Source organism: Tachysurus vachellii, chromosome 2 (assembly GCF_030014155.1).
Source record: "Tachysurus vachellii isolate PV-2020 chromosome 2, HZAU_Pvac_v1, whole genome shotgun sequence".
Lineage (NCBI taxonomy): Eukaryota > Metazoa > Chordata > Actinopteri > Siluriformes > Bagridae > Tachysurus > Tachysurus vachellii.
This window is the reverse complement of record NC_083461.1, coordinates 6,520,024-6,547,971: the sequence shown is the minus strand read 5'-3', so window position 1 is coordinate 6,547,971 and position 27,948 is coordinate 6,520,024. Positions and strand designations below refer to the sequence as shown.

The window sequence follows — 27,948 nt, the reverse complement described above, 5'->3', positions numbered from 1 at the left end:
GTAACAGTATCATTCATATTTTACAACTTCTCTGAGCTATATTTGGCTTTGATATTGGCAAAGTCTCCCTTGTTCCATTGGTATGAGTTCAGTAATGAAAAAAAAAAAAACATTGGATTTTGAGCTGAGTGTGAATCATCTTTTGAGAGTGATAAGTACATGCTATTTTATGATACAGAGGTGTGTTTACTCTTCTTGACTTACATAAGAAATGAAAAAATAACAATAATAGAGAATGAAAATTCCAAAGTAAGCAAAACTGTAATTTAGATACTGAGATTAATAGTTCATTGTACAGAAAAAAATAGATAAAATAAGTACATAAAAAGAAAGAAAGAAGAAAGAAATAAAACAAATAAATTATTGATTGTTAAAATGTTATTTAACATTTAACTTTAACTTTTATATATATATATATATAATGTTTTATTATTCTTATAAGAAGTAGTACGTTTTAAATGTATAATTATTTATATTTATTATTAATTTAGATCTTTATTTCTTTCCTTGTTATAGAGAAGTCTGTTGATTCCCCCTTCTGAAACTACAAAGAGACTCCGTCACTGTGACACAGTTCTCAGATCAGCGCTGCGGTATCATTTGTGGTTAATGAAAAGCCACACCTGGTCTGGGAGCGGTCAGAGAAACAGTGGGGATGGAGTGGAAAGGTCATCTGAGCATGGCGTTAATAAGGAGTACAAGCCCCGCCTATTACATGGGTTGCCATATTGATGGTAAGCACTCGAGCTGTATTACAATCGCCTTATTGTTGACAGTTCAAGTTCATAGTTAAGGTAATTGGGGGTTTAAACTGAGCATTGTGAGGAATGTGGGAATGTAATGTATGTTAATAATTGAAACCAATCAAATATTAAATATAATAAGTCTTTTTTTTAGTTGTTTAGTTGTTGAGAAACTGTGATCTGTGGGACATCAACATACCTTTATGCATAATCCCTATTATTTCCCCTATTACCTTGTTTACATTATTCACTTATGAAGGATTTTCCTCTATATAAGTGGGACAATTCTTCAGTTTTCAGAAGTATAGGTTGGATCAAAGGTGTACAATCTGGCAACCCAAACAGGAGGCTTTACTGACTCGTACTGTAAACTTCCCTCCGTCAAATGACACCGAGTCACTGATTCCAGAGCAGATCAGAGCCGAAACTGCGTTTGGATCCGTGTATTATTCGAGTTTATGTCGCCGATTATTTGGAAGTGAAGTTTCCAGATGCTGATGGTGAGTTTTTATGGGTATAATAAAGGTTTTGTTTGACTGAACAGCGCATAATGCAGGTCGGATTAGACACACATTATGAGACCCATAAACTAACACGACAAACTATTTGTTATTCAAAACGCTGAAAAGTCGTTGGATGTTATTCAAATCTGTGACTAATTTATTTATGGAGGTGTTTTTTAGCCTCGTTATGAAGTCTTGTTAGGGGTTTGAGTGTCGTTGTGATATCTTTATGTACTTTATCACAGATTAAAACAAGGTCCTAAACTAATTAAGCATTAATTAGCGTTAATTATTATTATTAACGATTATTTCAGCATTCTAATGCATTTAAATAATTCATTAATAATGCATTAATAATTCTGAACGATTAATTAAGCATTCTAATAAATATACATAATTCACTAATATTGCATTCATAATATTAATGATCAATTAAGCATTCTAATGCATTCAAATAATTCACTAATAATGCATTCATAATTCTTATTTATTAATTAAGCATTCATATAACTCAGTAATAATGCATTAATAATTATTAAGTATTAATTTAGCATTCTAATGCATTCAAATAATTTACTAATAATGCATTAATAATTATTAATGATTAATTAAGCATTCTAATGCATTCAAATAATCCACTAATAGTGCATTAATAATTCTTATTTATTGATTAAGCATTCTAATGCATTCAAATAATGCACTGAAAAACAATGCATGAATAGGCACTACTTGTGCTTCCATACACACTGCTATGACTTTTGCAGGAGCTTTGAGATTTATCTTTCATACTTAGTATTCACTATGTTTCTATTTCACATAAACTGACATGACGTGTAGGATCTGTCATAAATATTCAACCCAAGTGAGTAGCGTCAGATTTTCTTTTAATATCCTGGACCTTTGTCGTGTGTCATTGGCCTGTGTTTGTATTGTGTTGGTGAATTAGAGCATTAAGATGAAACGGGGAGTAAACTTGAGGAATCTGGCACTGTTTGTGCTGCCGTGTGTGTTTGGCCTCAGACATTCACCAACTGAGTGATTATTCCTGATAGTCAGCAGTCAGGGAAAACAAACACACCTGCAACTGACCTGGTGCCTTAAAGGTCCCTGAACAAAAGATTCCCTTTTAAAACACAGCAGAATCAATATATTTTAATTAATAATATAATTATTTCACTTCATGTTTATCCCAGGATCATCACATCCCTGATTATTTCTAATAAGGCTTAGGGAGCTATAGACTATAATAGTTATTTGGCATGCTAACTTCCGTAAACGTACGCTGATTAGGCTTGCACACACTCTGCGGATCATTCGCATTTCATACTTATTACAAAGTCTTTATAATGTAGTGCCATGATGATGTTTGATCACTTTCTAACGTCCGCCATTTGTGATAATATACAAACCAAAGACTGTGGTTAAAGATGGAAGCTACAGTGATTTTAATGTAAACTGCTTTTAGGAAAATAAAGAATTACGCACTCTTCGACCACTAGAATAGAGTTTGGAAACTTGGGTGTCAAAAATCATTTCTGAAGCTTAAATTAGTACCAGATGATCAAGTGAAACTTTTTTGACAGTAACTCTTATTAACCACAATTTTGGTAGTACTTGAAGGCACCATGAAATGATATATACACCATGAAAACAAAGCACCTACTGTACTATTGTTTTTTTGTCGATTCATAGTATATTATATAATATAAGATGATATAAGTGCATAACAAATTTAAGTGTGTATCCACTGAGCTGCATTTCCTGATCTTTTTAACAAATGAACTGGCAACCATGTCCATGCACCGGTGTTTACAGTGGAACATTATCTCACCTGCGGAATCTGGAAAGTTGACATTGTAGGCAGCAGTAATAAAGATTCGGGTGTAATAAAACTATAATGCTGTTAAACCTAAGCTAACAAATGTGGTATTTTGTGGCACTGTTAAGCTCTAACATAAACTTTATATGTTATAAGGATGTATAATAATGCAATAATGTACATTTTTATATAAATATTAGTATGTAATGATCTTTTTTATATTTTAGAACATCATCATTGTAGAACATTGAAGATAACTGTACAGTGCAGGTTTGTTTTTTAGACTTCTGTGAAATATAGTCACCTGTACCTGTTGTAGCTCTTGCACAGTTTTGTAAAGTCTGGAAGGGTAATAAATTTAAAGCCAGTCATTTACCAGGGCTGTTTCGAAAGTACGTAAACTCAGCAGGTAGTTTGGGAACGTTCTGCATGTTCCAAAGGTTGTTTCTGTAATACTGAAAATCTGTATTATTTCCCACATTTTATTTCTCCCATGTCATGATGTTGTTAATGGCCTGAATGATTTGGCAGGAAAACTGAACATATAATCTGGAAAGGGAGAAAAAAATCTGGAAAAACTTTAAACAATAGAACAAGGAAATAGCAAAAAAATCCCTGTAGTCCAATTCAAACCTCGATTGAAACTGACCAAGATAACTTGCAACATACAAGAACCCTAAAGATGCGGTTCCACTGTACAGAGAGAAAAAGCTTAAGATCTGAACTGCATATGATTCGGATGGCAAAACTTGACATTCACATGGCCAAAATCATATCACAAAGCTGTACACACTGCGATTTCTCACTTGCATTATAGTACACACTACACAGCTGTACACACTATACAATAGCTCACTACACATCTGTACACACTATACAATAACTCACTACACAATACCTCACTACACAGCTGTACAAACTATACAGTACCTCACTACATAGTACCTCACTACACAGCTGTACACTCTATACAGTACCTCACTACACATCTGTACACACTATACAATAACTCACTACACAATACCTCACTACACAGCTGTACAAACTATACAGTAACTCACTACATAGTACCTCACTACACAGCTGTACACTCTATACAGTACCTCACTACACAGCTGCCCACACTATACAGTACCTCACTACATAGTACCTCACTACACAGCTGCCCACACTATGCAGTACCTCACTACATAGTACCTCACTACATAGCTGTACACTCTATACAATACCCCACTACACAGCTGTACACTCTATATAATACCTCACTACACAGCTGTACACACTATACAATACCCCACTACACAGCTGTACACACTATACAATACCCCACTACACAGCTGTACACTCTATATAATACCCCATTATACAGCTGTACACACTATACAATACCCCACTACATATCTGTACACACTATACACTACCTCACTACTCAAGGCCTCACTAAACAGCTGTACACACTATAAAATACCTCACAATGCTGTTGGATACCCTGTGATTCTATCATCACAAGTTGTCCCAAACCTTTTCCTACTGTAAGGACTACCTGTAAGCCTTTTGCCGAGTGTGTGTGTGTGTGTGTGTGTGCTAATACAATCACTCAGTTTTCTAAAATCCCATTGGGTTTGGTGTTAGAGGAATAAGGCCATAGATCTCTCTGTCACACACACACACACACACAGTCCGATGTGGTCTCAGTGGTCTCTCTGTTCCATTCCTTGTTTGTTGTATTCATTGTGTTGCTCATCCTTCACGTTGACACATCTGTGTTGCGTGGCAAAACTGATTTTTAGACACACACACACTACCCTCTGGCTAAGGAGCGGATACGTTATTAATGTTCTATGATCTAGGGATCAGCACATAACAACATTTTACATATTTAACATCATGTAGCACAGAAGAAATTCTCTCTATTTTCATCTTGTTTTAAAGTAATAGAAATAATACCACTGAAAGAATTTATACCGGTTTCCTCTTATTAATCATATTAATCAAGAGAAGTTTAATGTCTGTATAAGCTTCGTTGCTTTGGCATGTGTGCTTTAAGGGAATTTTGTAGCTTCCAGACTAATGTTGCACAACTGCATGTCTAAATCATCACAGTAGAAGAGGAAAACAACCAAACCAAAATAAATAAATAAATTTTATACACACACACACACACACACACATATATATATGTGTGTATATATATATATAGCACAGGGTAAAACTGGAATTTATGGGTGGATGAAGCCAAATGTTCTCAGCGTCTGTCCGAAGTGCAATTTTTAACCCCACCCATTCCAATTTTAGTTAAAGGATCCAAACTTACATCTTTAATTATATCTCTACAAATAATTTTTGAAAATATTTTTAACGTGTTCTGTTAACACTAATACATTTTCCTTGTGTTTATTTGGCGATAAACACACAGAATAGAATTGATGAGGTGACCGGACATGTTTTGGACACGACAGTCAAGCCTCATAAATGATCGCACACTTTCAAACACACACCTGAATCACTTCATAGTTCTGTACCAAACCTATATGTTGTTCTATGGTAAACTGTTCTAACACACCCTCAGCTATGAGCTTTTAAATGTTCTTCATGTTCTTTGGTGTGTTCATCATTTTGATGTGTAATCTAGCTTGTTAGCCTGCTATTATAACTAGAAATATTATGGGAGTGAACAAAGCATTCGCCTAACCAAGGTAGTTAACAATATTTCATGGCATTTTATTTGTACTGTTTGTTCTTAGCTAATGGTTGAAGTAGTTTGGTGAGTTCAGCCATGCTCTGCTTTTTTTAAACCAGCTCTACCACCAAGAGAGAGAAGTAGAAGGAAGGAAGAGAGCTGCAGATGAAAGTCTTGGTTCCTTATGTTAGTAATGTATGCTCATATTACGTTAGTTAAAATGATGGACAATGTCAGATAGCTTGCAAATGGTATGAAACTAAAATATGTGAATGTGGTACTGTAGTTTCGTGGTTAAGGTGTTGACTACTGATACAGAAGGTTGTTCAAATTTCAGGTCCACCAAGCCTCCCTGTTGGGCCCTTCAGCAAGGCCCTTAACCCTCACCTCTTAGTTGCTCAACCTTAGCCTTTGTATATAATAAGATAAAAATGTCTACCAAAAAAATCTGTCAAAAAAACATAAATGTAAATATAAACTAGAACTATGACTATGAGTTAAACTTCAGATCATTTTCCACAATGTGCATGTGCTTGACTGTCCAACCAGCCAAACCTACTGTGCATCCTCTGGCTCCAAGGTAAATACAGTAAACCAATTTATAACTGGTTCCAATTTAAACAAGATCTACATCCAAAAGGCTTTCAAAGTTTGAATCACTTTGTTAATCAGTTGTGGTTTCATTTATATACTCCACATACGTATTATACTTACATAATTTATTATTACATACAAAAGACACAGATTTTTACAAATATTAGTTCAACCGTTATATCTCTTATCACTCATGCTAATAGCATGGAGCCTTCTTGTCCACTGATATACACTAGAGGTTTTGTGGTAAATTTCTGTTTTGTCATTTTTTCCATTGGCCTGGTTGAAATACTTTCTTAGCAATGTTGGTGCGTCTGCCAAACTATGTGTTGAGAAAGAAAGTATATCTGGCTTCAATATGGTGCTATTTATTTCTGATAAGTCATTCTGAACCAGCAAGTTAGCGATTCTGTTTTTTTGTTTTTTTTTTGTTTTGTTATATTTAGCACAGTAAAGTTCATGAGCAGGTAAATCTGGGTGGTGGATTTATAGGCACAGTCCAGCCAAAACCAATCTGAGAATGAGAATCTACTAATCACTAATCCGCTAATTAGCCCACGTTAACTTCTGTAATATGTGGACATATGTTACAGGCTTTGAGTAAATGGGTTTTTCCCAGGAAAGGGTGTGTTTTGTGTTAAATAGCTGCCCTGATGTGGGGAAACTGTTCTCACCACCATTCTTTCACGCTCCCGTGACCTGTGTTTGTGCTGGAGTCAGACAGACTAAATTCAGTCAAGAGCCTGCCGGCATTATTCACCGCTCTAATTAAACCCATTAGCCTGTTATTACACTGCAGCAGTGTGAGATTAAATGATTCATGTTTGCTGCTTATTAAGGTCTCGAAAGAGTCTGTTACTAAAGTTTTATATCATTAGGAAACATCACATACTAACTGCTACCAATTACCGAAGAAAATATTACATTCAAATGACCGAAATGTCACAAAAACTACCATTTATTTAATTAAATACCATATACAGTGTATGGCTTATGTATAAGTTAATAACCTCTGGTCTTCTGGGAAGGTTTTCTACTAGATATTGGAGTGTGGCTGTATGGATTCGTGTTCTTGCATCTACAAGAGCATTTGTAAGGTCAGGCAGTGATGTCAGGTCAGAAAGTCTGGGGTGCGATTTGTGTTCCAGTTCATTCCAATGGTGTTCAGTGGGTGAGGTCAGGGTGAGTGTATGAGTCTCTTGAGTTCTTCCACTCCAACCTCCTCAAACCATGTCTTTGTGGAGCTCATGCTCAGCTGCATTGTCATACTGGAACAGGTTGAGTTCCTTAGTTCCCTTGAAAGGAAATTGTAATGCTACAGCATACAGAGACGTTCTAGAATATCGTCTGCTTCCAGCTTTGTGGCAACGGTTTTGGGAAGAACCACATATGGGTATGATGTTTAGGAGTCAGACTATTGGGCATATACACTTATTTATTGTATTCATTATGCATCATGCCCTATCATGCATATTTGTCAAGAAGACACTGTTTTTTAGATGATAAATAAGGAATGTTAAAGATAGATAGATAGATATATAGGTGGGTGAAAGGAATCGCTATGTTACAGCAACATAACACTAAAATTAACAACAAATACAGATCCACAAAATCACACTGAATATTAAATAAAGATACATACAAAAAAGAGTAATAATAATAATAATAATAATAATAATAATAATAATAATAGGGGCACGGTGGCTTAGTGGTTAGCACGTTCACCTCACACCTACAGGGTAGGGGTTCGATTCCCGCCTCCACCTTGTGTGTGTGGAGTTTGCATGTTCTCCCCGTGCCTCGGGGGTTTCCTCCGGGTACTCCGGTTTCCTCCCCCGGTCCAAAGACATGCATGGTAGGTTGATTGGCATCTCTGGAAAATTGTCCCTAGTGTGTGATTGCTTGAGTGAATGAGTGTGTGTGTGTGCCCTGCGATGGGTTGGCACTCCGTCCAGGGTGTATCCTGCCTTGATGCCCAATGACGCCTGAGATAGGCACAGGCTCCCCGTGACCCGAGGTAGTTCGGATAAGCGGTAGAAAATGAATGAATGAATGAATAATAATAATAAATAAAAGAACAAAGAGAATGAATAATATATACAACGTATTTGAAGTTTGCCATAAACTGTAAATCAAAACCATGATAGCAATAAAAAATAAATAAATAAATAGCAAGAAAATAAAGATCAATAAAATAAAACATAAATCAACAAAAATTCACTTCGACAATTGCTACTTTCAGTAACAGTGGAGGGAGTGTTAGTCAAGTACGGATGATGCTCTCAGAAAAGTATATTTATAGCAGATGATTGTGTTACACTGCCTTGAAAAATAGGTAGTTAAAGGACTAAAATAAAGTCGCCTTATGCTGATTTTGTGTAACTGCCATTAAACGCCCACATCGTCTCCTGCTTCTGTCTTTTCCATAAACAAATTCAACCTTTTACTCACTGACTTGTGACCATTACCCAGTGTGTCTGTGTGTGTGTGTGTGTACATGTGTGTTTACCTTCATGCTCCAACTAAATTACCCAGTGTATCATTGGCTAATTTCCTGTGCCCCGCCTTGTTGTTGACATTCACACTGAAGTTCCCAGGGGTGTGTTTCAGCTACAAGGTTTTCTACTGAAAACCGTGTTTGTCTATGTGTGTGTTATGTGTGTATGTGTGTGTATGTTGTGACTGTCTGCCAAACAGGACACAGGGACGTGAATGACCACACAAGATACAATAGATCTGTCTGTGGTGAGAGTATAAACAATGGTTTAGAACAGACCTGTTGCACTCAATCAGTGGTGTGTCTGCCATGATAAGTGGATCCTGTTTGACCCCTGATCAGTCTTATGTCTAAATTACTGTAGTCTTAAACACTATGATTACATTATATTATTAAAAGTGCTGTGGAAATAAAAGTGAATTACATTAGACCAGTTGCAGTTATTAAGAGGTACAGCACAATGAATAATGAAATGCTTATATTCATACTGTAACTCTGTGACATTTGCCATGGCAAACACTTTCAGGGCAAATAACATGGGCAAATAACATGCAGACTGGAGACATGGATGTAGGTTTCAGTCCTATCTGGCCGTGTAGCCATATGCAAAATAAGCTGCAGTGAAGTGAAAATGGTTTTAAAGTCTTTGTCAGAGTCTTGGACTTTAGTTTTCTTATGCTCAGTAGAAGATCAGTTGAGGTTGTGTATTTAGGTCAGCCTACATTCACAGCAGCATTTCCTACAAGTTTAAGAAGTAAAAGAAAATGGATTTCTATTAAGGAACTGCTTAACTTGTGTCAGATAAAGTGCAGTTTATTCAGCAACGGGTTACAAAATAATCAGACTATTTGCAAGCATATAGAACGTACAGAAAACAATTTTGTACTTAAGAAATAAACTTATTAATAACTTATTTAATAAATGAAATAAACTTATACAGTCATACATTATTAGTAATTCAAACTGTGAACTTCTTAGCTAAGCTAACGTTAGCCAAAAGCTAAAGGAGGTGTTTTCATGACCGAAATATTGACAGTACATCTCCAGTAGCATCACATGTACAACCTTCTGTAATATGATACTAAACACATAGCTGACTATTCGTTCATTCGTTATTCTTTAGTAAGCCATCATGGAGGAATAGTATTTGTGAGACAGGAACACACCCTGGATTGGGGCAAATTAAACTAATTAGCATAGCAAATCCATGGACCATCATGCTTTAAGGAGGCGGAAGGAAATCGGAGGAAACTATGGGAAACCCAGTAACAAAGTTTTTCTTTCTTGTTAAAAATTCTGAGGTACTTCATGAAAAACATTTTGAAAATATCAAAGTAATATCAAGAAACGAATAGTTTATCTTGGCTTTTAGTTCCACCCAACATCCCCTTGGGGCAGTGGTGGCTCTAGCAGTTAAGGCTCTGGGTTGTTGATTACAAAATCACTGCCAAGATGCAACTGTTGGGCCCTTGAGCAAGGCCCTTAACCCTCGCTCCTTCAGGGGTGTTGTATCATGGCTGACGCTGTGCTCTGACCCCAACCTCCAAAGGGATATGTGAAGAAAGAATTTCACGGTGCTGTAATGTATATGTGACAAAATAAAGGCTACTTTACTGTAGACAATCAACCAAAATATGTCTAAAGTTTGCTTCTTTAGTTTAGCACTGTTGATTTCACTCTACACTTTGCACTACTGTATGTTTAAAGGGAGGTGATTGAGGGGAGAACCGCTAGCCGTGTGTCCTCCATATTACTCAGATTAATATCGTACCACATAATGAAAGCTCACATTTAATCCATGAGCTGCTGAGCAACCAGTTTACAGTACAGAATTATTATTAGCACATCGTGGACCTCATTACTAAATACTTTTATCACATGTAGATATGGTATTGTTTTGCTTTACAGATTACTGACATGACAATGAAATAATTTTAGATTATTTCACATATCAATTATAGCCAGGTATCAGTTTAACACTGGAAATAAATAACAGTCTTGTAAATCTCAATATGTAATATGTAATATGTAATAATGTAATATGTCAGGAGCAGCATTTAAGTGTTGAGGTTACCATAGAACGAAAAAGTAAGAGTTCTTGGTGGTGGATTCAGCCTTTTGCTCTCTGCAGTAGTGGAACAAACAGATAATCGGTCATTCCTGTGGGTTTTCATTTGCATCCAGTTTTACAAGGATTGATTTGGAAATAAACACTTCACATGATCTCCACATCCCCAGCACTGACCTGGAACTGGATGTTCAGCTGAGTATCTACAGCAGGGGGTCGTCCTGTTCTCCCGTTTCCCCATCAGGCAAACAGTCACATATAAAAACCAGTATCAGAAGGATTGAAGACCTTTGGGCCTCCAGTGTGGGTCAGTGCTCCGTCTGCTCTCTTCTTTGAGTCTCCCACACTATAAATAAGCTCTTCTCTTTATGTAAGTGCGGCTGGGATATGGAATGCAGTTAGAGGATATGTTTGTTAGGTTTACATGTGGTTCCCAGACACATGTTATAATAAACCAGACAATGATAATAAAATTTATGTGAATTTGAGATTGAAATTGTGCTGGGTCTTTGGGTCAGGCTGCAGTGTCTGCTTGATATCCATAGATGGCAGAGTTCTGCTGTGCCTTATAGATTTACATACGGCTTAGTGAACTAAAACGATAGCTGTTTGCCTTTCATATGTCTTGGATAGGCTTGTATGTGGAGTGCTCAAGCCTGAAAGTTGGCTAGTTTACTATTTAAACATCTAAACCTATGATGTCAAGCACTCAGAAAATAAATCAACATCTATCTAACCTCTTGCTGGTTCCTCTGTCATGAAGAACAGTCGCTCACGAGATTGTCCTGCTTTTTCTAACGATTTTTAGCCCATGCTACCTTGAAAACAATGATTTTTTTAGTGCACTCAGTTATTGCAGTCAGACCAAGTGTGAGGAAAAATCCAGTTCGCTGAAGGTCAAAGGATGCACGGCATGAAAGATATCAATTTTTACCCTCATGCCTTTTATGTAAAAAAACCACCAAGAGGGATTTAGATGTTTATTAGAAACACATACAGTAGCATAATAGAGTAATCTTGACCCTGCTGTACACTGACAAATGATGCCAGCAGAGAAAACCTATTTCTATAAGGTCACAATGTTTACACAACAAATGGAAATTACATCATTACTGAACCGCTTTGTTTGGGAAGTGCCTATTGTGTGTGGCTTCGCTGTCTGAGGCTTTGTCATAGTCATGCTCGAACCTGGTTTTAATAATAGTCCACAGTATCATGGGAAAGCATCTCCCCTTTCCCTGTCTCCGCTGTTCTGGGTTTTTCTGGTCTGTTCCACAGAGTTCGACTCTTTAGCCCCGTTTTGCCTGCGGGACCAAATTAACACTGGCTAGAGTGACCCATTTACAGCAGGACCTGAAAGGAACCTGTGGAACATCGCTGTAGCCTACTTACTCTACCCTACTTACCCCAGCGTGCACATACACTCACATACTCACGCACTCGCTTATACTCACCCGCATGCACATCTATATCCCATAACACACACATATACAGTATACAGAAGTGTATGAATGATGGTGTTTAGGGTGGAAAGTGTTTCTGTCCTTAATTTGTTTATAAAAAGAAATGGCCTTGACTAATAACAAAACAATAGTAATAAAATAAGAGTACTTAATAGTACTAATAACAGACTTTAATAGTATGCTCAAATGATGTCTGCATAGATTGCATAATAAATAACAAAGCTTTCTGTGTAATGTGTTAGGGTGTGTTTGTTTCTCATGCCGATTCTCAGTAATCTATCTGTTTTTTTTTTGTAATTCTAACATAATGTGAACACACACCAATTGCACAATATAATAATTACACCCGTGTTAGCTATGATGCTAGCGAAACTACAGAGCAACTCGTCAGATAGCTACTGCTGCAGAGGTAGAATTAGAGACTAATGAGAAAAATAAATGAAAAGAAATATGATGTTGTTTGCTTGGGTTTGGGATGCTTGAGGAAAACCTACCTTAAGCTCTGCCGCCGTAAAAAGCCTGTGACTAGACACAATGAACGTTGTGTATAAACAGTTTAAGTCATCGGCTTACATGAATCGGTATGATGTTCCTGTCATGCACAGGATATTAAAACAGATTGCATTGGATATAATGAGTGTTTCTGTGAATAAAGGTGCACGACACATTCCAGACCTGTGTGTCATTTCCTTGTTGTGGTCAGTTTCAGCTCAGCACGGTTCATATTTCACACACACACACACACACACACACACACACACACACACACACACACACACGGCTGCTCAAATCTCAGAAACATCTGTCTGCTAAAGAGAGACTGGAAAACCTGTGCTGAGAAAAAGTAGAGAAAAAAAATACTGTGAAATAGTGGGGGGAAAATGGAAGGATGAGGCCTCCATTCACAGCTGGGCTGCGCTATATAGAACACGTGCGTCGGAGAAATAGCATTTCCTGAGGGAGGAGAGAGGATGGAGAGAGCGGTGAAAGAGAAACAGATCAACGAGAAGGAGGAAGGGAGAGGTAAGTGTGTGAAGCTGGTCCAGGCACTCAAAGAGGTGTGTTCTTTGTGGCGGATTAGAAGAAGGAGCTAAAGAGACTTTATAGCTTCAGTTAGCAACGGAAGCAGCTATGCAGGACTCAACCTGTGGTATGTCACATTAGGAACTTTTGTGTGTGTGTGTGTGTGTGTGTGTGTGTGTGTGTGTGTGTGTGCATCAGCTGGATATGTATTTTTGAACACTATAGCTTGTTAAAAACAAAAAAGTTGCACAGAGATAAAATATATTTATATATTTAAAAAACAATCTTAATGTAAAATGCATACTCATTGTTAGCATAGTGTGCAGTATGTGACATTTAGCAATTGGTATTTTTCTATATTACACACTCGTGTATCTGTCAGTGAAATTAACATGTGGATATAGTTTATATTTCAGGAATTATTTAACTTGTCTCCTTTTAATTTAGCTTAACCCAACTTGTGACAACTATTTGAGGACAATGACAAAAACGGTATGGTGAGGAAGCATATAGAGGTTTTATATTATGAAGTCCTTCCTTTAAACTCTCGGGTGTCCAGACTTTTCTCACTGTCTTAATTTCTTTCCTTTCCTAATAGTTTCAGTGTAGTTTCTGAATAATTCCTAGCTGTTACTGTTACTAAAGTTTGCTTGGAAGTTAATAACTGAATGCTTAGCATTGTTTAGGATTATAAATATGTTAACTGTAACAACTAGCATATTTTATTTTATTGTGTATCGAGTATTAATCTATCACAGATTATCAAGAATTAAAGAGCAAGTAAATATTTGTATTTTAAATGTATTGCTAAGTTTTATTTTTTTATTCATAAAATTGGCCCATGACAAATACAAGCTAAATTGCTAGCAGTTAATTAATCAGCTAGCTTTGCTAACATTGCCTGCGGGCCATAAATGTAAATGTCCAGAGGAACTTAGATTCGGTAGTAGTAAAATATGGTACAGTAGCAGTGAGTGAGTGAACTCTGTAGAAATAAATCAGTAACTAAACATTTCCCAGACTTTGTTTAATAGCCATCTGAAGTTTATTTAAAGTTTAAACACAGAGAACTACATTTCCTCTGTGTGGCTTTTTGTTTTAACGTAATCAGGGCATTGTGTGTGTGCGTGCGTTTGTGTGCGTTTGTGTGTGTTTGTGTGTGTGTGTCTGTGAGTCAGTGAGGAGGACATAAGCCACAATGCAATTTGCATATTCATGCATATTCATAGATGCCTTTTTCTTTCAAGGATGAAAGAGTCATTTCTAGTTTCTTGAGCATTAAATCTTGTCGTCAGAAAATGTTGATGAATTTTCTATAACAAAATTCTGACAACTTGATATAAGGTTCTATCATAGGTTTCATACTAATAGCTAACACAGGAAGTTTTAATTAATTATGATTTATTATTATTAAATTATTATTAATAATTATTAAAAATGATTATTGGTTTGGTTAGGTATTTAACATGAAAGGAATAATATAATAATGACAGATCTTTGTAGTAACATGACATCCTGCATGGTTGGGGAACAAATTGTGGAACTTTTCTAGGCATTATTATGTATGTGATAACAGGAACTTGTTTTGATGATGATTTTTTTGATGATGATTTCAGAAGTTTTTCAGTAATTGAAGAATTGAAGTTAATGGAGATCAGTAAATGGAGAACAGCAGTTTTTCAGTAATTGGAGAATTGTTATTGCTGACAAACTGCCCTGGTATAAGAGGAATAAAACATGTTGGAACATGTTGTTAGTGGAATATAATCTAATTTGGGATGGTACCAGTGTCTCAGGTTGCATCACATGACCCAATAATTGATCAGTAAAGCGATATCACATGAGAAAGAGAGCAGTTAATCTGAATATCGACATGATTTGACTGCAGGCATGAGACCACAGAATGAGTTTCACAAGTAATCCCAGCTGGATTGATATTCCATTGTGAGTGTGTTATTGCCTTTATACAGTTTGATGGACAAGAAATTTGTGTTTGACGAACACTTTACAGCACAATGTCTAGCTTCCTAGCTAGCTTACTTTGATTTGTACGTTTCTGTTAAAGGTGCTTCTGGGATAAAATGGCATCCCTTCTTCCTTTTTATCTTCATCTGAAAAGCTTTCATATAGTCTTGAGAAGTATTTTAGCAATGTCCCATGATGATGATGCCAATGTAGTATCTGCTTTGACCTAGGAAGTGGACATGCACAGTGCTAACTCTTGTATAATTTCTTATAAACAAATACTGAGGGTTTGTTTAGTTTTATTTCGTTCATACTTGCATTATTCAAAATAGATTAGTTAATAGGGGGGGCATGGTGGCTTAGTGGTTAGCACGTTTGCCTCACACCTCCAGGGTTGGGGTTCGATTCCCGCCTCCGCCTTGTGTGTGTGGAGTTTGCATGTTCTCCCCGTGCCTCGGGGGTTTCCTCCGGGTACTCCGGTTTCCTCCCCCGGTCCAAAGACATGCATGGTAGGTTGATTGGCATCTCTGGAAAATTGTCCGTAGTGTGTGATTGCGTGAGTGAATGAGAGTGATGAGAGTGTGTGTGTGTGCCCTGCGATGGGTTGGCACTCCGTCCAGGGTGTATCCTGCCTTGATGCCCGATGACGCCTGAGATAGGCACAGGCTCCCCTTGACCCGAGGTAGTTCGGATAAACGGTAGAAAATGAGTGAGTGAGAGAGATTAGTTAATAGGTTAATGACATGGTATGAGATATTTAGAGAAACTTTTAGAGACATCATACAGAGACAGACAGAAAAGGAAAGAGGTTCCTCCTTCACATTGGTAAACTTTGGTTAGTTTTTCTTTGACTGCGAGTATGCTAGGTGTACATTTGTGTAAGTGTGTTTTATACGTGAAACAGTGCCCTCCTTTACTAGCCCTGGTTAACTGCACTTGCGTATTAGCATGAGTGGGTGTGAATGGGTGTACAAGCTTATATTTATAGCTGGCAGTAGCACTGTGTGTGTACTGTAATACTTCATAAAGGCAGATTTAGTGTTAGATCTGTGTGTCTCAGTGCGTCACTGTGAGCTGTCTGGCCTTCCTACACCATCCTGTTTACACTGAGCGTTCCTGCCAGTTCAGTTACAGCACCTACTTGGTGTGTGTGTGTGTGTGTGTGTGTGTGTGTGTGTGTGTGTGTGTCAGCAAAAGCAGCTAGAATCACAGTAACTTACTGGACGTTTATTTTTCTGCTCATATTCATGCACACAGAGTTAAAGTAGAAAGGTTGTTGATCTGAGCATCACAACATGGGCTGCACAATAAATCTTATATTTTATCTTTGACATCGGACCTCACTTAATAAAATCTAATTGAAACTAGTGAGCTTAGCTAAATTCAGCTAATTAGCAAGCGTATCAGTATATTAAATCAAGAGCTCCTAACTCGTATGGTTTAACTGGCTACTTGGTTGAATACTCTGATGTGGGCTTTGTAGGTATGTAATTATTTATGTATTAAACATAATTAACCTCAAAGAAATATACACTCACAATGATTTCACTTGATTTGTGATGAAAAAAACCCATTATTTTTATTTTGTTCCTATATTGCCTAAGAATCATGTTTAATATTAAACAATACTGAGTAGCCATTAATCATTATTAGGTTTTTTTTAGCAGAGTTATCTTTCTAATATACCATATGTATTATTATTTTTAATTGTTTATTTCCAAATATAAAAGATTTATTGACTGTAATAATGTGAATATATGTATATAAGAGGAAAAACTCAGATTTTAGTTTATCTACAGGTCAAGTCAAGTAGATTGCATAAAAGTACATGTTTGTCAGCCAATGACATGATTTTTTTGGTTGTTAACATGATTTACTTAGGTAAATCTTTTTGTCTACATCCTCTCATTAATGGTAGAGATTTGCTGACAAACCTGTTCACTGGCTTAAAGTCCAGGCGTCAGTTTGGATTTCTTGACATAATGGCTTTAATCGGATTAAACATATTGTAGTATTATAGAATACGTGACGAACTGAATAAACCTGTACTGTAACTGAAAATCAGATAATTATCAGGCTATGCACATGTATGCAAGTGTTAGTACTCAAGTGTGATGGAGTAATAAAACTGCAGATTAATGTTCTTCCTGTGAGGTGATGTATTTCTCTAAATCGCTAGTCCATATTTGCATGGCAACCTTAATGAAGGCAGAATTCAGTATGAAGACTCGTCTCAACAGTAACAGGGAAGCGTTACTAGCGATTTGGCTAATTGCTAAAACAAGACATAAGCATGTCTTTTGCGATGTTTGAAATAAATCCTGTATCAGAAATGTCTAAGAACTGTGCCTAAATCATGACCATGACAGTTGTAGACTACTGATGCCATTTGTCAGTTAGCAGACGAACACAGTGATACACCTTTACAGATGGCAATTGAGGAAAAACATTTGCTAGATGACACGTCTGCACATTCTTACTACTGTGAGAGAGAAAGTACTTGTGTCTGATGAACTTTCCCAGGAACATAGTCACCAACACCCACCATCTCCATCTGTGCTGTTGACCCCTCGTGTGTGCTTGTTTGCTTTAATTGACAGCAACAGACATAATCATACGAAAACTTCAGATAAGTATCTTAATTTGTCAACCAATGGATGAAAGATATAGCATGAGAAGACATATGTTTTGCAGCAATCAAGATAACTAGCTTCGACTGCCTTCCATTCATTGGTAGACTGCAAGATAACACTGTAACTGCTGAAACAAATGGGCTTATTTAGCAACTGCTACACCTGGGGATCCATTTGACATGTCTGTTAAATTAATTTCACATTTAAAATGCAAATTGTAAACTTTACACTACATCCAAGATAAATCATATGAGATTATTGTCCATTTTTTACTCCTCTTGTTTCAAGGATCCTTAAAAGTAGACGGTTGGCTTTGGCTGTGTGTCAGACATCTGTTTGGTGTTGAATCATTAATTCAAAACAGGGGTGTTAATGAAGTATCTAGCACTGATTTAACATATGGCATTTGCATCTGCAGCCAGTTGCCACAGGCTCTTAAAATAATCTTCTAAAGCGTTCTGCCTCATCTGTGAAATACTGCAGCATAAACATGAACTATGAGAACTCAACCAAATACTTCATATCTCCAAGGCTTCATCTTGCACCAGGACTGAAATCTGAAACTTACTACAACACGGTCTGGGGAACATTTCAGGGCTATACGTTTCTATCCAAATCAACTAAGCATCCATCTTACTTAATGAAATAAAGACTAAAAAAGCCTGACACAAGCAGAACCTGCATAGGGCTGCAGCACAGGTTTGATGCAGAACCACAGGTCTAACTACAGGGGATTTAAATACTACACATCTTTTTGAATATTTATGTTTTATACTAAGGCAAAAAACATAAGGTTAGGTAAGGTTTTATATTAACACGTTGTACTTTTAGTCTCTTTAATTTAGTATATTTTTATTACATTTTATAAATTAAAATGTATTCAAAATAACTCTTAATAATTACATTAGTAATTAAAATGTCAAATCAATATTTAAAGGTACTTTGTATTCATACAGCCCTGGAAGACAAGTTTACAATCTATACAATTTTATATTTATTGCCAACTGTATTGCATATACATCTGATTATACAGTAGTTCAGCATTTATAACCTGAGCAGACTGATGTGTACGTATAGACATGAGATGTTCCTACCTATTGAGCCATTTCAGCATATTTTCTTCACATTGATGCCCTGTCCTGGTAATTAGGGCAAACAGCTTTAATTAGCTCCAGAACTCATAGTTTTAAAATGCCAAAGCAAATTAAACCTGTATTAATATATACAGTCCCACATGATTAACCCTCCCTGGGCTGGGTAAAAATGAAGCGTCACTAACGTGGCCTCATAATTAGTCTACACAAAAGCTCAAGTTATTTTTGTACTGTGGTGGGAGATGGACAGTACTGAGTAAACTATTACTCGGTCGTATGTTAGTGGTCCATGTTAGAAGCCTTGAGCCTTAATGCTTCTGTGTACATTTTGAACTGCATTCTAAATCATGTTCTACCAAATATACTGTTCAATACGAGTTTATAAATACTTTTAGATATATGTTGGAACTTCTATCGCTAGGTTTTATGCAAAACCCAAAATAGTGTTGGATCTTGGGCAATCGAACTGTACAGTATGTGAATATGTGAATAATGTCATTATATACAAAACCTGCTGTTGCGTATGTTTTACTTTTTAAAATAGTGTTTGTTATGTCTAAAAGCATTTTTCATGTGGCCTTCTTGAGAGAAATCTCTCTAGTTTACCCATGGCATTTATGATTTTTTGAAAAATTCTCACAGTTGGACGTGAAATGATGCGAAAGATGCATATTAGCTTCTATTAACATGTACACTTCTTTCATGTAGTCTTTATCTATTTGACCTGTTACTGTATGTCACAAGGCTCGGTCTGGTTAACCAAAAGAAAATAATTGGCCAGGACTGTATTGTATTAGATTGAAAAAAAAAAAAAAGACACAACCCGGGTTGCTCAGTATTAAATAATAGTAACAACCTCATTCCCTCAGTCTTCTTATTGTTGCTTTAAATATATATATAAAAAAAAGCTGTCTCATCCATTGACAATCCCTGGGGATTTGTGTTAAAATTATGTTTTGCCTTTCTGCTAGCTAGGATTTTCTTGTTATGAATCTCACCATTTTTGATGTAGTTCAAAATAGAATCAAGTGCTTAATTAGGGTTTCTAGTGGATCCCTTGGATTATTATTTTTTTTAATAGTCGAACCCTCAGTTGTAGGGTAGTTAAAGGCTGCCTCAATACACTTTAGGTATGGTAGGTTAAGGCTTTTTAAGGTTAAGAATCAGGCTTTATTTGGATTAAAAATACCGTACACACTCTGACTATTACATCTAGTTTACAAGCAGAAGATACTTAATGAACTGACCAAATGCTTCTCTGTGTTTGCTTGTACATAGATTGTGTGGGTGCAGTAAGCCACAGACATGGCATTGGTCCAGTCCCTTCCAGTGACTACTGACCACCAACCACCAGGTCTGGAGAGCCGTAGACAGCGTTCTTCTCCTGTTTCACCACCTTCTCTAGTGGGCATGGGCTCTGTAAGTAGTATGATCCCCAGCCACACCGCATACCACAGCCGGAACAACCTAGAGGTCACGGCTCAGCTCCGCCGGGGTACACCGGGTTCAGGGCGACTCCTCTCCGATTCCTCTCATGAAGGAATTTTTGCAAGTCAAACACCGTCCAGCAAGAGGAAGGCCATAGCAGCTCGAGGGAAAGGAATTGTTGGGCGATCATATTCACATGAAGATTTGATCACTGATTGGAATGACAACTGGTTTGATTCAGGTCAGAGTGGAGGGGAAACAGGTGTGGATGGGCCTCCTAAACTGGTGCCTGTTTCTGGTCAGTTAGAGAGGGTAAGTACTGCATACAAGAGCATCCAAAAGCATATATACACTGGAAATTAGGGGCAACAAAGTAATTGCAAGAATTGCTCAAAGGGAGTGAATACCTATTGTTTAAGAAACACAATTTAGTTTGCAAAATTATTTACAAATTTAAAAAATACGATAATAATTTTGACCATTTGTACACCACAGAACGTACAGCAGGCCATCATCCGACCAACAGCTTTCAAGCCTGTTGTGCCAAAGAGCAGAAATGGTATGCAGTATCTGTCACCACGCAGAGGTGGAGGCTTATCGGGAAGCCAGGGAAACCTCAGGGCGCTCTCTCCAGAACAAGATGCAGTCAGCCCAGTAACCACAGAAAGACGCAGCTCCTACAGTGGAGCTCGAAATGGCTTGTTCAGTCAGTCCTTCACTATGACGGACTCGGGGCAGAACTCATTAACCAACCTGAATGCATACAATGGCCCAGTTTATAGTTTAAACCAAACAGAACCTAGCAAGCCTGTGCTTAGCCATGGACACTCCAATTCAGACAGTGGACGTTCATCTTCTAGCAAAAGTACAGGTTCTCTTGGAAGTCGCAGTCAACCAGGTATATCGGACATGGGATCGGGTGGACCTTCTCCTCCACCAATTGAGGCTTATGAGGCCATTGTGAGAGACTTGGAGGAAAAATTGAGGGAGAAAGAGCTGGAACTACGGCACCTGAGAGAAAACCTGGATGAGAATGAGGTGGCTATCTGTCAGGTTAGTAAAGAGTCTTTCCATCATGTCCAAAAAACAGAACAGACTAAATTGGACCATTAAACTGGTAAAAGAATGGCATTGAAAATCACATATAACCTTTAACCACTCAAAATTATTCCTTAACTGTAAGAAACATTACTAATTATGTAACTGTAAGAGAAGTCATTTTAAAGCTATATCAAATAACTATAACCAGTCACTGTAAAAAAAAAAAAAAAAAGCTATTTTCTTCTGTGGGCAGGTGTATGAAGAGAAGCAGAAACGCAGCGAGCTAGAGATGGAAGAATTGCGACAGAGTTGTGCCACTAAAATGCAGAAGGCATCACAGAAGGCCCAGCGGGCCCAACAGCTCCTTCAGTTCCAGTTCTTTCAGCTTCAGCAAGAGAAAAAGAAACTTCAAGATGACTTTACGCAAGTCCTGCAGCAACGTGAGCGGCTTGAGGAACGATGTGCCGCCTTCGAAAGGGAACATACACAGCTGGGACCCAGACTGGAGGAGACCAAATGGGAGGTCAGTGAGAAACTATTTCAGGCCAGGAGAATGCAAATGCATCTCATAAGTTTTTAAAACCACTGAGAAACTATTATGATATACTAGGTCATAACAAAGGTGACTCAGATAACAAGACAAAGGTAAAACAAGCTAGACAGTGAACCAGGGCATGGCTAGGGTGATCAGGTCAAGGTGATGTCTGTCATCTGACTACCCAGGAGAGGGAAGGAGAATTTGATTGAAGGAAATAGAGCATAATGCATGGATAATTTATCTGAGGTTATGAAAGGACTGACCAACATAGCACCAGAAAATGAAGCTAGAGACCTGAGAAAGACCTGGAGAGTAGAGGGGTAGCAATGTGATTTGGACTGATGCTAGAACTAGACTGAGGAAAATCATTAACAGATATAGGAATGAGAAAAAAGAGTCAGTGATAGTGTTGAATGTTCATGACTTTTGATTATCTGCTTTTTGAATGAAAATGAGACTGGACCACATCTGGAGACCAGGCTCGTGAGGTCAGGCATGAACAGAACACTGAGAACTGGACCTGAGGTCTCAGCAGGACTTATAGCACAGATAGAGAGAGAAAATGGAACTAAGGCCAAGGCCATCAAAACTGGGACAGCAGAACAGCAGGGAGGTTAGGCAGGGGCATCAAAGCCAGTGATCAGGAACAATCTGTGACTGTGAGCAGTCTCGAAGGTTTGTATTGAGAAAGGTTGTGAGTAAAGGGTTCTTTGGATGCTTGATGGCTCCTAGGTTTTGAAAGGCCTCTAACCTTTTGTGAAAGAGATACTCTCTGTTAAGGGCTTTAAATTGTTTTAAAAGTTCCAAAGCAAAGCAAAGAACCCTTAAAGGTGCTAGATTGTGGAGGTATGGGTCAAGCAACAGGACTGAGGCCAATGAAAGGAAAGATGGGTATTTATTACATGACATATATCATGTAGTAGAGAAACAAGCTAAGACATTTGTATGGATCTTGGAGAAGCTGACGTATGAACAGAAACAGTCACTGGATAATGTCCAAGAGATGATTACTTGTGAGGACTTGCATCAGAAATCCAGGAAAGCAGATGGCCCAAAGATAGACTCATAAATGACAGACAAAAAAATGAAGGTTGATATTTTTGAATGTTGATAGTGCAGATATTCCACTACAGACTATAATATACAGTACACTCTTATTGAAAAGCAATGTTGTTGCAAGCTAATTTAAAATTGTATTAGACAAAGCTATACGTTGCTCTACATACATGCACGTTAGGTACTTTGAGGCCTTAAAGGCTTTCTTTTTGAAGGAGTGATACAAAAAGTACCCCCAGGCCACAATGTGACATTTTAACTCTCTCCTGTCTACTCTGGCCCCTAGAATAACTCCATTGTGCTGCTCCTGACTATATAAACGTTCCAACTCTGACTGGTGTCAAACTAGCAACCTCCCACTCCCACAGCACCCAACGATATCCAAAACTGATTAAATAAAAATCTGATGATATTGAATTATAGATTTGTATACCCTCGTAGTTAGATTTGCATTTGATAATATTATTTAATGACAGCTTTTTCTTACACATGTCTACACAGTGATATTCATTCATCACTAATGTTCCCCAGGTGTGTCAGAAGACAGGCGAGATCTCTTTGCTAAAGCAGCAGCTGAAGGACTTGCAGGCAGACCTGTCTCAGCGAGTGGGAGAGGTGGTGACACTACGTGGGCAGCTGCGGGAGGTGCGGGCTGAGCTTCAGAATAGCCAAAGCCAACTGCAGGAGGCACACACGCAAACACGCACTCGAGCCCTCGAGCTGGAGGTGTGCGAGAATGAGCTACAGCGGCGCAAGAGTGAGAATGATCTGCTAAGAGAGAAAATGAGCCGTTTGGAGGAGGAGTCTATGCGGCTCCACCAGGCTTTGAACGAATATGCTGAGGCTCCACCTCTCATGCAGGAATCAGGTTACAGAGGAGGAGCAGGCAGTGGTGCAAATATTGAGGAACAAAGGCTGGCAAGTGATGGTGAAGAGTTCAAAGGTCAACGTGAGGGTTCCAGGCAGCAGGTGGAGAGGATGAAAGGTGAGCTGGCTCGTCAGAGGCAGCTGGTCGAGGATCAGGCGGCAGCGTTTGAGAATGAACGCCACTGCTGGGAAGAAGAGAAAGACAAAGTCATTCGTTATCAGAAGCAGCTGCAGCAGAACTATGTTCAGATGTACAGGCGCAACCGTGAGCTCGAGGCAGCCCTACGTGAGCTCAGCCTCGAGTTGGAGAAACGGGAGCAAGACGACGAGAGCAGCGGCAATGAGGTCACCTTTGACGATGTTGCTGCAACCGAGATATAACATTCTAGCATTGCTTATTCACAGTTACATATTTAATCAATGCCCTGTTGACCCAGGCCATCACTTTTCATTTCATAACAATAACCAAATACAAATAAATGGGATTCAGTTGGATTCACTTGCACTAAAACGTGAAGCAGCCATCTACCAATAAACTCAAAAGAAGAGTTGGAAGAAGATCCACACTTGTTATTTTTTTCTTACCTGTATTCTGAGAAATCCCACCTTCTGAAACAGGATTTGCTAGTAGTCCTGTTGTCCTTGTACAAGGAGTTCACTGACTAGAAAGATGAAATGCCAGAATGTGGAAGGTGCAGATATAATGAAGAAAAGAGATTTATCAGAATATTGGTAAGGAAGTGGTAATGCTTCTCTTTTGCTTCTCAATATCTATTTTTGCTTTAATTTCTATAGTGATATAATCTGACTATCCAATTAGCGGAAAATTTGCAGTCAACCTGAATTACTGTAAGTAAGCCTGGTCATGGTGTAGCCAGAACCAATCCCAGGAACAATGGGCAGGACACATACATACTGGATGTAACACCAGATCATCATGACACCATTCACAAACACATTTGACAAATTTCTCTACAAAGTCACCTTTTGCTAATTCTAACATATTAGCAATGTAAGTAATGTTTATAGGTACAGATTTCCCAAAGCCCCAGCCCTTACTATCTGATCCACCTGAATTAAATGCCAGTGACTAAAATCATATTTAAGGTTACATGTCTAAACATTTTAAACCCTTTTAATTCAACATAATCTCCTGCCAGCATGAGATAAGCTCTATTTGGAATAGTCTAATTACAAATATTGTTTTGTATCACTTTATTTATTTAAAAAGCTGCCTGCCTTTCCAGTGCTACACTATTATTATCATATTAAACATAATTTCACATATACATGACCCTGAATTGGTTATTCAATGTTTGTATTTTATTATATTTAGGTCATGAATATGTCACATTTAATGTGACTATATAATGTAGGCTAACTCAACTCAACTGTCTTGAGTTGCTCTCTGTACAGTACATCATACATGTGTATAGTTGAAGTTTATGTCTCATGAGACTAGTTATTGTACTTGCCTCTGTTTGTTGCGTGTAATGCAATCATGCGCATGTACAGTTTGTAGGCTGTGGAACTAAAAGTTACGCTAATTAAATATCTCCTTATCGAATGGTGTCTCAGGAGACATCACTTCAGCAATGTACACCTGCTTTGTCTGACAATTGAATGTTTTATAATTGATTCAAGAGTCACTTAAGTGCACTTTGTGTGTGAAGAGATTGCTTGGTTTGAGTGTTTATCCCACTCCATCATATATCAGTTGAAAAGATCTCCACCTCACGTTGAAGTCTCAAAAACCAGATCACAAAACAAAACAAAACAAAACTCGGTCTTCCCATAGCAAAAGCCATGTATGTAGACATTCGCATGTGTATACACATGCATACAAGTAAGGTTTAAAGATTCTTTGAATACTGAACTGTCTCTGCTGTGGAAATACTTTGTTTATATGGTTCTACATGTAACTAAGTATTTTTTCTTCTTTGGTAGAGAAAATAAGAGACATATAACCTTTTCCAGAAGCATTTCCAAGCTGGAAAACTATTTAGCAGGGGTGGACATATCAGTAACCTGGGTGCCTGGGACAAGTAGATTTCATCTTGGCTATTAATATTTTAGTCATAGTGTACAAGTTGGTTTAACATCTAAATACAGAATAATGCTTACTCCTGACTTCGACAATTCAAATGTTTTCATGTACTCGGCAAGACCATCCTATAGCTCTCCTGCTAGCACAACATTCAGTCCCCTCACATTTTAGATGTCTAAAGGAAGTAGACACTAATTAAATTCAAATAGAGCAGAACATTAAATATTATATATGAAATGTTGGTTAATGACTTTCTGACTTTTTGTTGAGACCTGAAACCCTGATGTGCTATGTGATCAACTCCTTTATTTATTTCACAGTCGTTCTTTAAGAACTTAACCTAATTCTAGCTAACTAACGTTTTTACCTAGTCAATTTGGTTTCCAGGCAACCAGAACATGCTAGGAAGCACATTAAAGATTTTACTTACCTGTTGGTCTGGCTAAGGGTTTTATGATTTGTCCACTCCTGTTGTAGGATTCTAAATAGACCACTACCAGAAATGACCTCGGTTGACCCTAAACAGTTAACTTTAGAACTTTAGAACAATTAGAACTTCACTTACAGTAAATGTTCCTGGATCAACAGTCCATAAATGAAAATTCCCTATTAAACACTGACCGAGCTCAGTGACTCAGTCCATTTAAAATTCATGAAGCTATGGACAGCCACTGAAGTGAAGACTTTGTATTATTATTCAGGAACTCATTCTACCACAGATATATATGGTAAAAACAATCCTACTTAGTTTTATGACCTTAGATTAAAAAACTACCCAAAAGCTTGGTGCCTTCTATGTGAAATATGCTTCTGGCTTAGGAGTGGCATGAGTAAAAGGCAAAACATGTTGACAGTAACTGGTTCAGGAACATGACTCACTAAAAGAACGTAATAATCCATAATACATGCAAGACTTTAAAACTGAATCACCAGTGGATGTCTGTTAAGAGATGGACACAATTAACACTTACAAAATAAATTAGCTATGGTGACAATCTTTTTTTTTAAATGTAGAAGGAAATGCAAATGAGAGTATTTTCTTGGGAAAACCCTTCAAATATACTATATTAAGTGTAGGGTTTGGTAATGATAAAGGATAAAACATTTAAGTTTATACACATTATTATGTTATGGGGATGAATGATGGATTACACCTGTTAAGTGATGGTACTTTATGTAAACTTATTTTAAGAATCGACGGAGTAGACATAATAAATGAAAGTAAACACGTATTTGTACTTAAGTACATATGCAAACATTCATTGTTTGTTAGTTCATTGTGTGGTAACGAATGCCATAAATCATGTTAGCTATTTATGGAAACTAAAATAATTAAAAACATTTTGCCAGTCAGACTTTTCAACTCTCTTATAATATTCAAATTCCTAAATATAATGAAATGTCTAAAGAAAAGTTAAATGTGTATTTAAGCACAAATTCCCCCAAAGAGGCCATTTTATATACTGTGAATCGTCTTCTGTCAAAACTTTGCATATTCCCAAAATTTGCTTGCCATGGTTAAATCTTTTCACCACAATAAATATCACTTAAGGTAAAACTTAAGATATAAATAGAAAAAAACAAGCATCTTAAACTCGATACTTGTAACATACCTGTACATAGACACAATTTAGATATTTGGTAATATATTGTTGTGTAATATAGAGTAGTCACTGTGAGTAGACCAAAGCATTGTCACGTACTTGACGTGGTTATTTTTTGTCGTTAATGTGGTGAAAGTGTCACAGAGTGTGAGTGCTATATATATATAATAATAATTTTTTAACTATAACAGTATTTGTATGAAGCCATGATATTGTATTTTTTTCATGCTGTATAATTCTGACTGTTTTTAATAAAAATTAAAAATAAAATACCTGGCAAATAAA

General features: G+C 37.3%; 1 protein-coding gene across 3 annotated transcripts; it reads left to right on the top strand.

The window, feature by feature from the left end:
* The first annotated feature begins 1,095 nt into the window (after positions 1 to 1,095).
* Positions 1,096 to 27,948, top strand: lzts2b (leucine zipper, putative tumor suppressor 2b). Of its 3 annotated transcripts, none has more exons than XM_060894969.1 (5): positions 1,096 to 1,243; positions 20,361 to 20,822; positions 21,006 to 21,563; positions 21,805 to 22,074; positions 23,677 to 27,948. In XM_060894969.1, the coding sequence occupies exons 2-5, from the start codon at positions 20,388 to 20,390 to the stop codon at positions 24,391 to 24,393; spliced, it is 1,980 nt and encodes a 659-aa protein (XP_060750952.1). In that variant the 5' UTR covers positions 1,096 to 1,243; positions 20,361 to 20,387; the 3' UTR covers positions 24,394 to 27,948. The 3 variants fall into 3 exon arrangements, with proteins under 3 accessions (XP_060750952.1, XP_060750970.1, XP_060750961.1); XM_060894987.1 differs by lacking the exon at positions 1,096 to 1,243 and adding an exon at positions 13,166 to 13,390; XM_060894978.1 differs by lacking the exon at positions 1,096 to 1,243 and adding an exon at positions 13,384 to 13,517.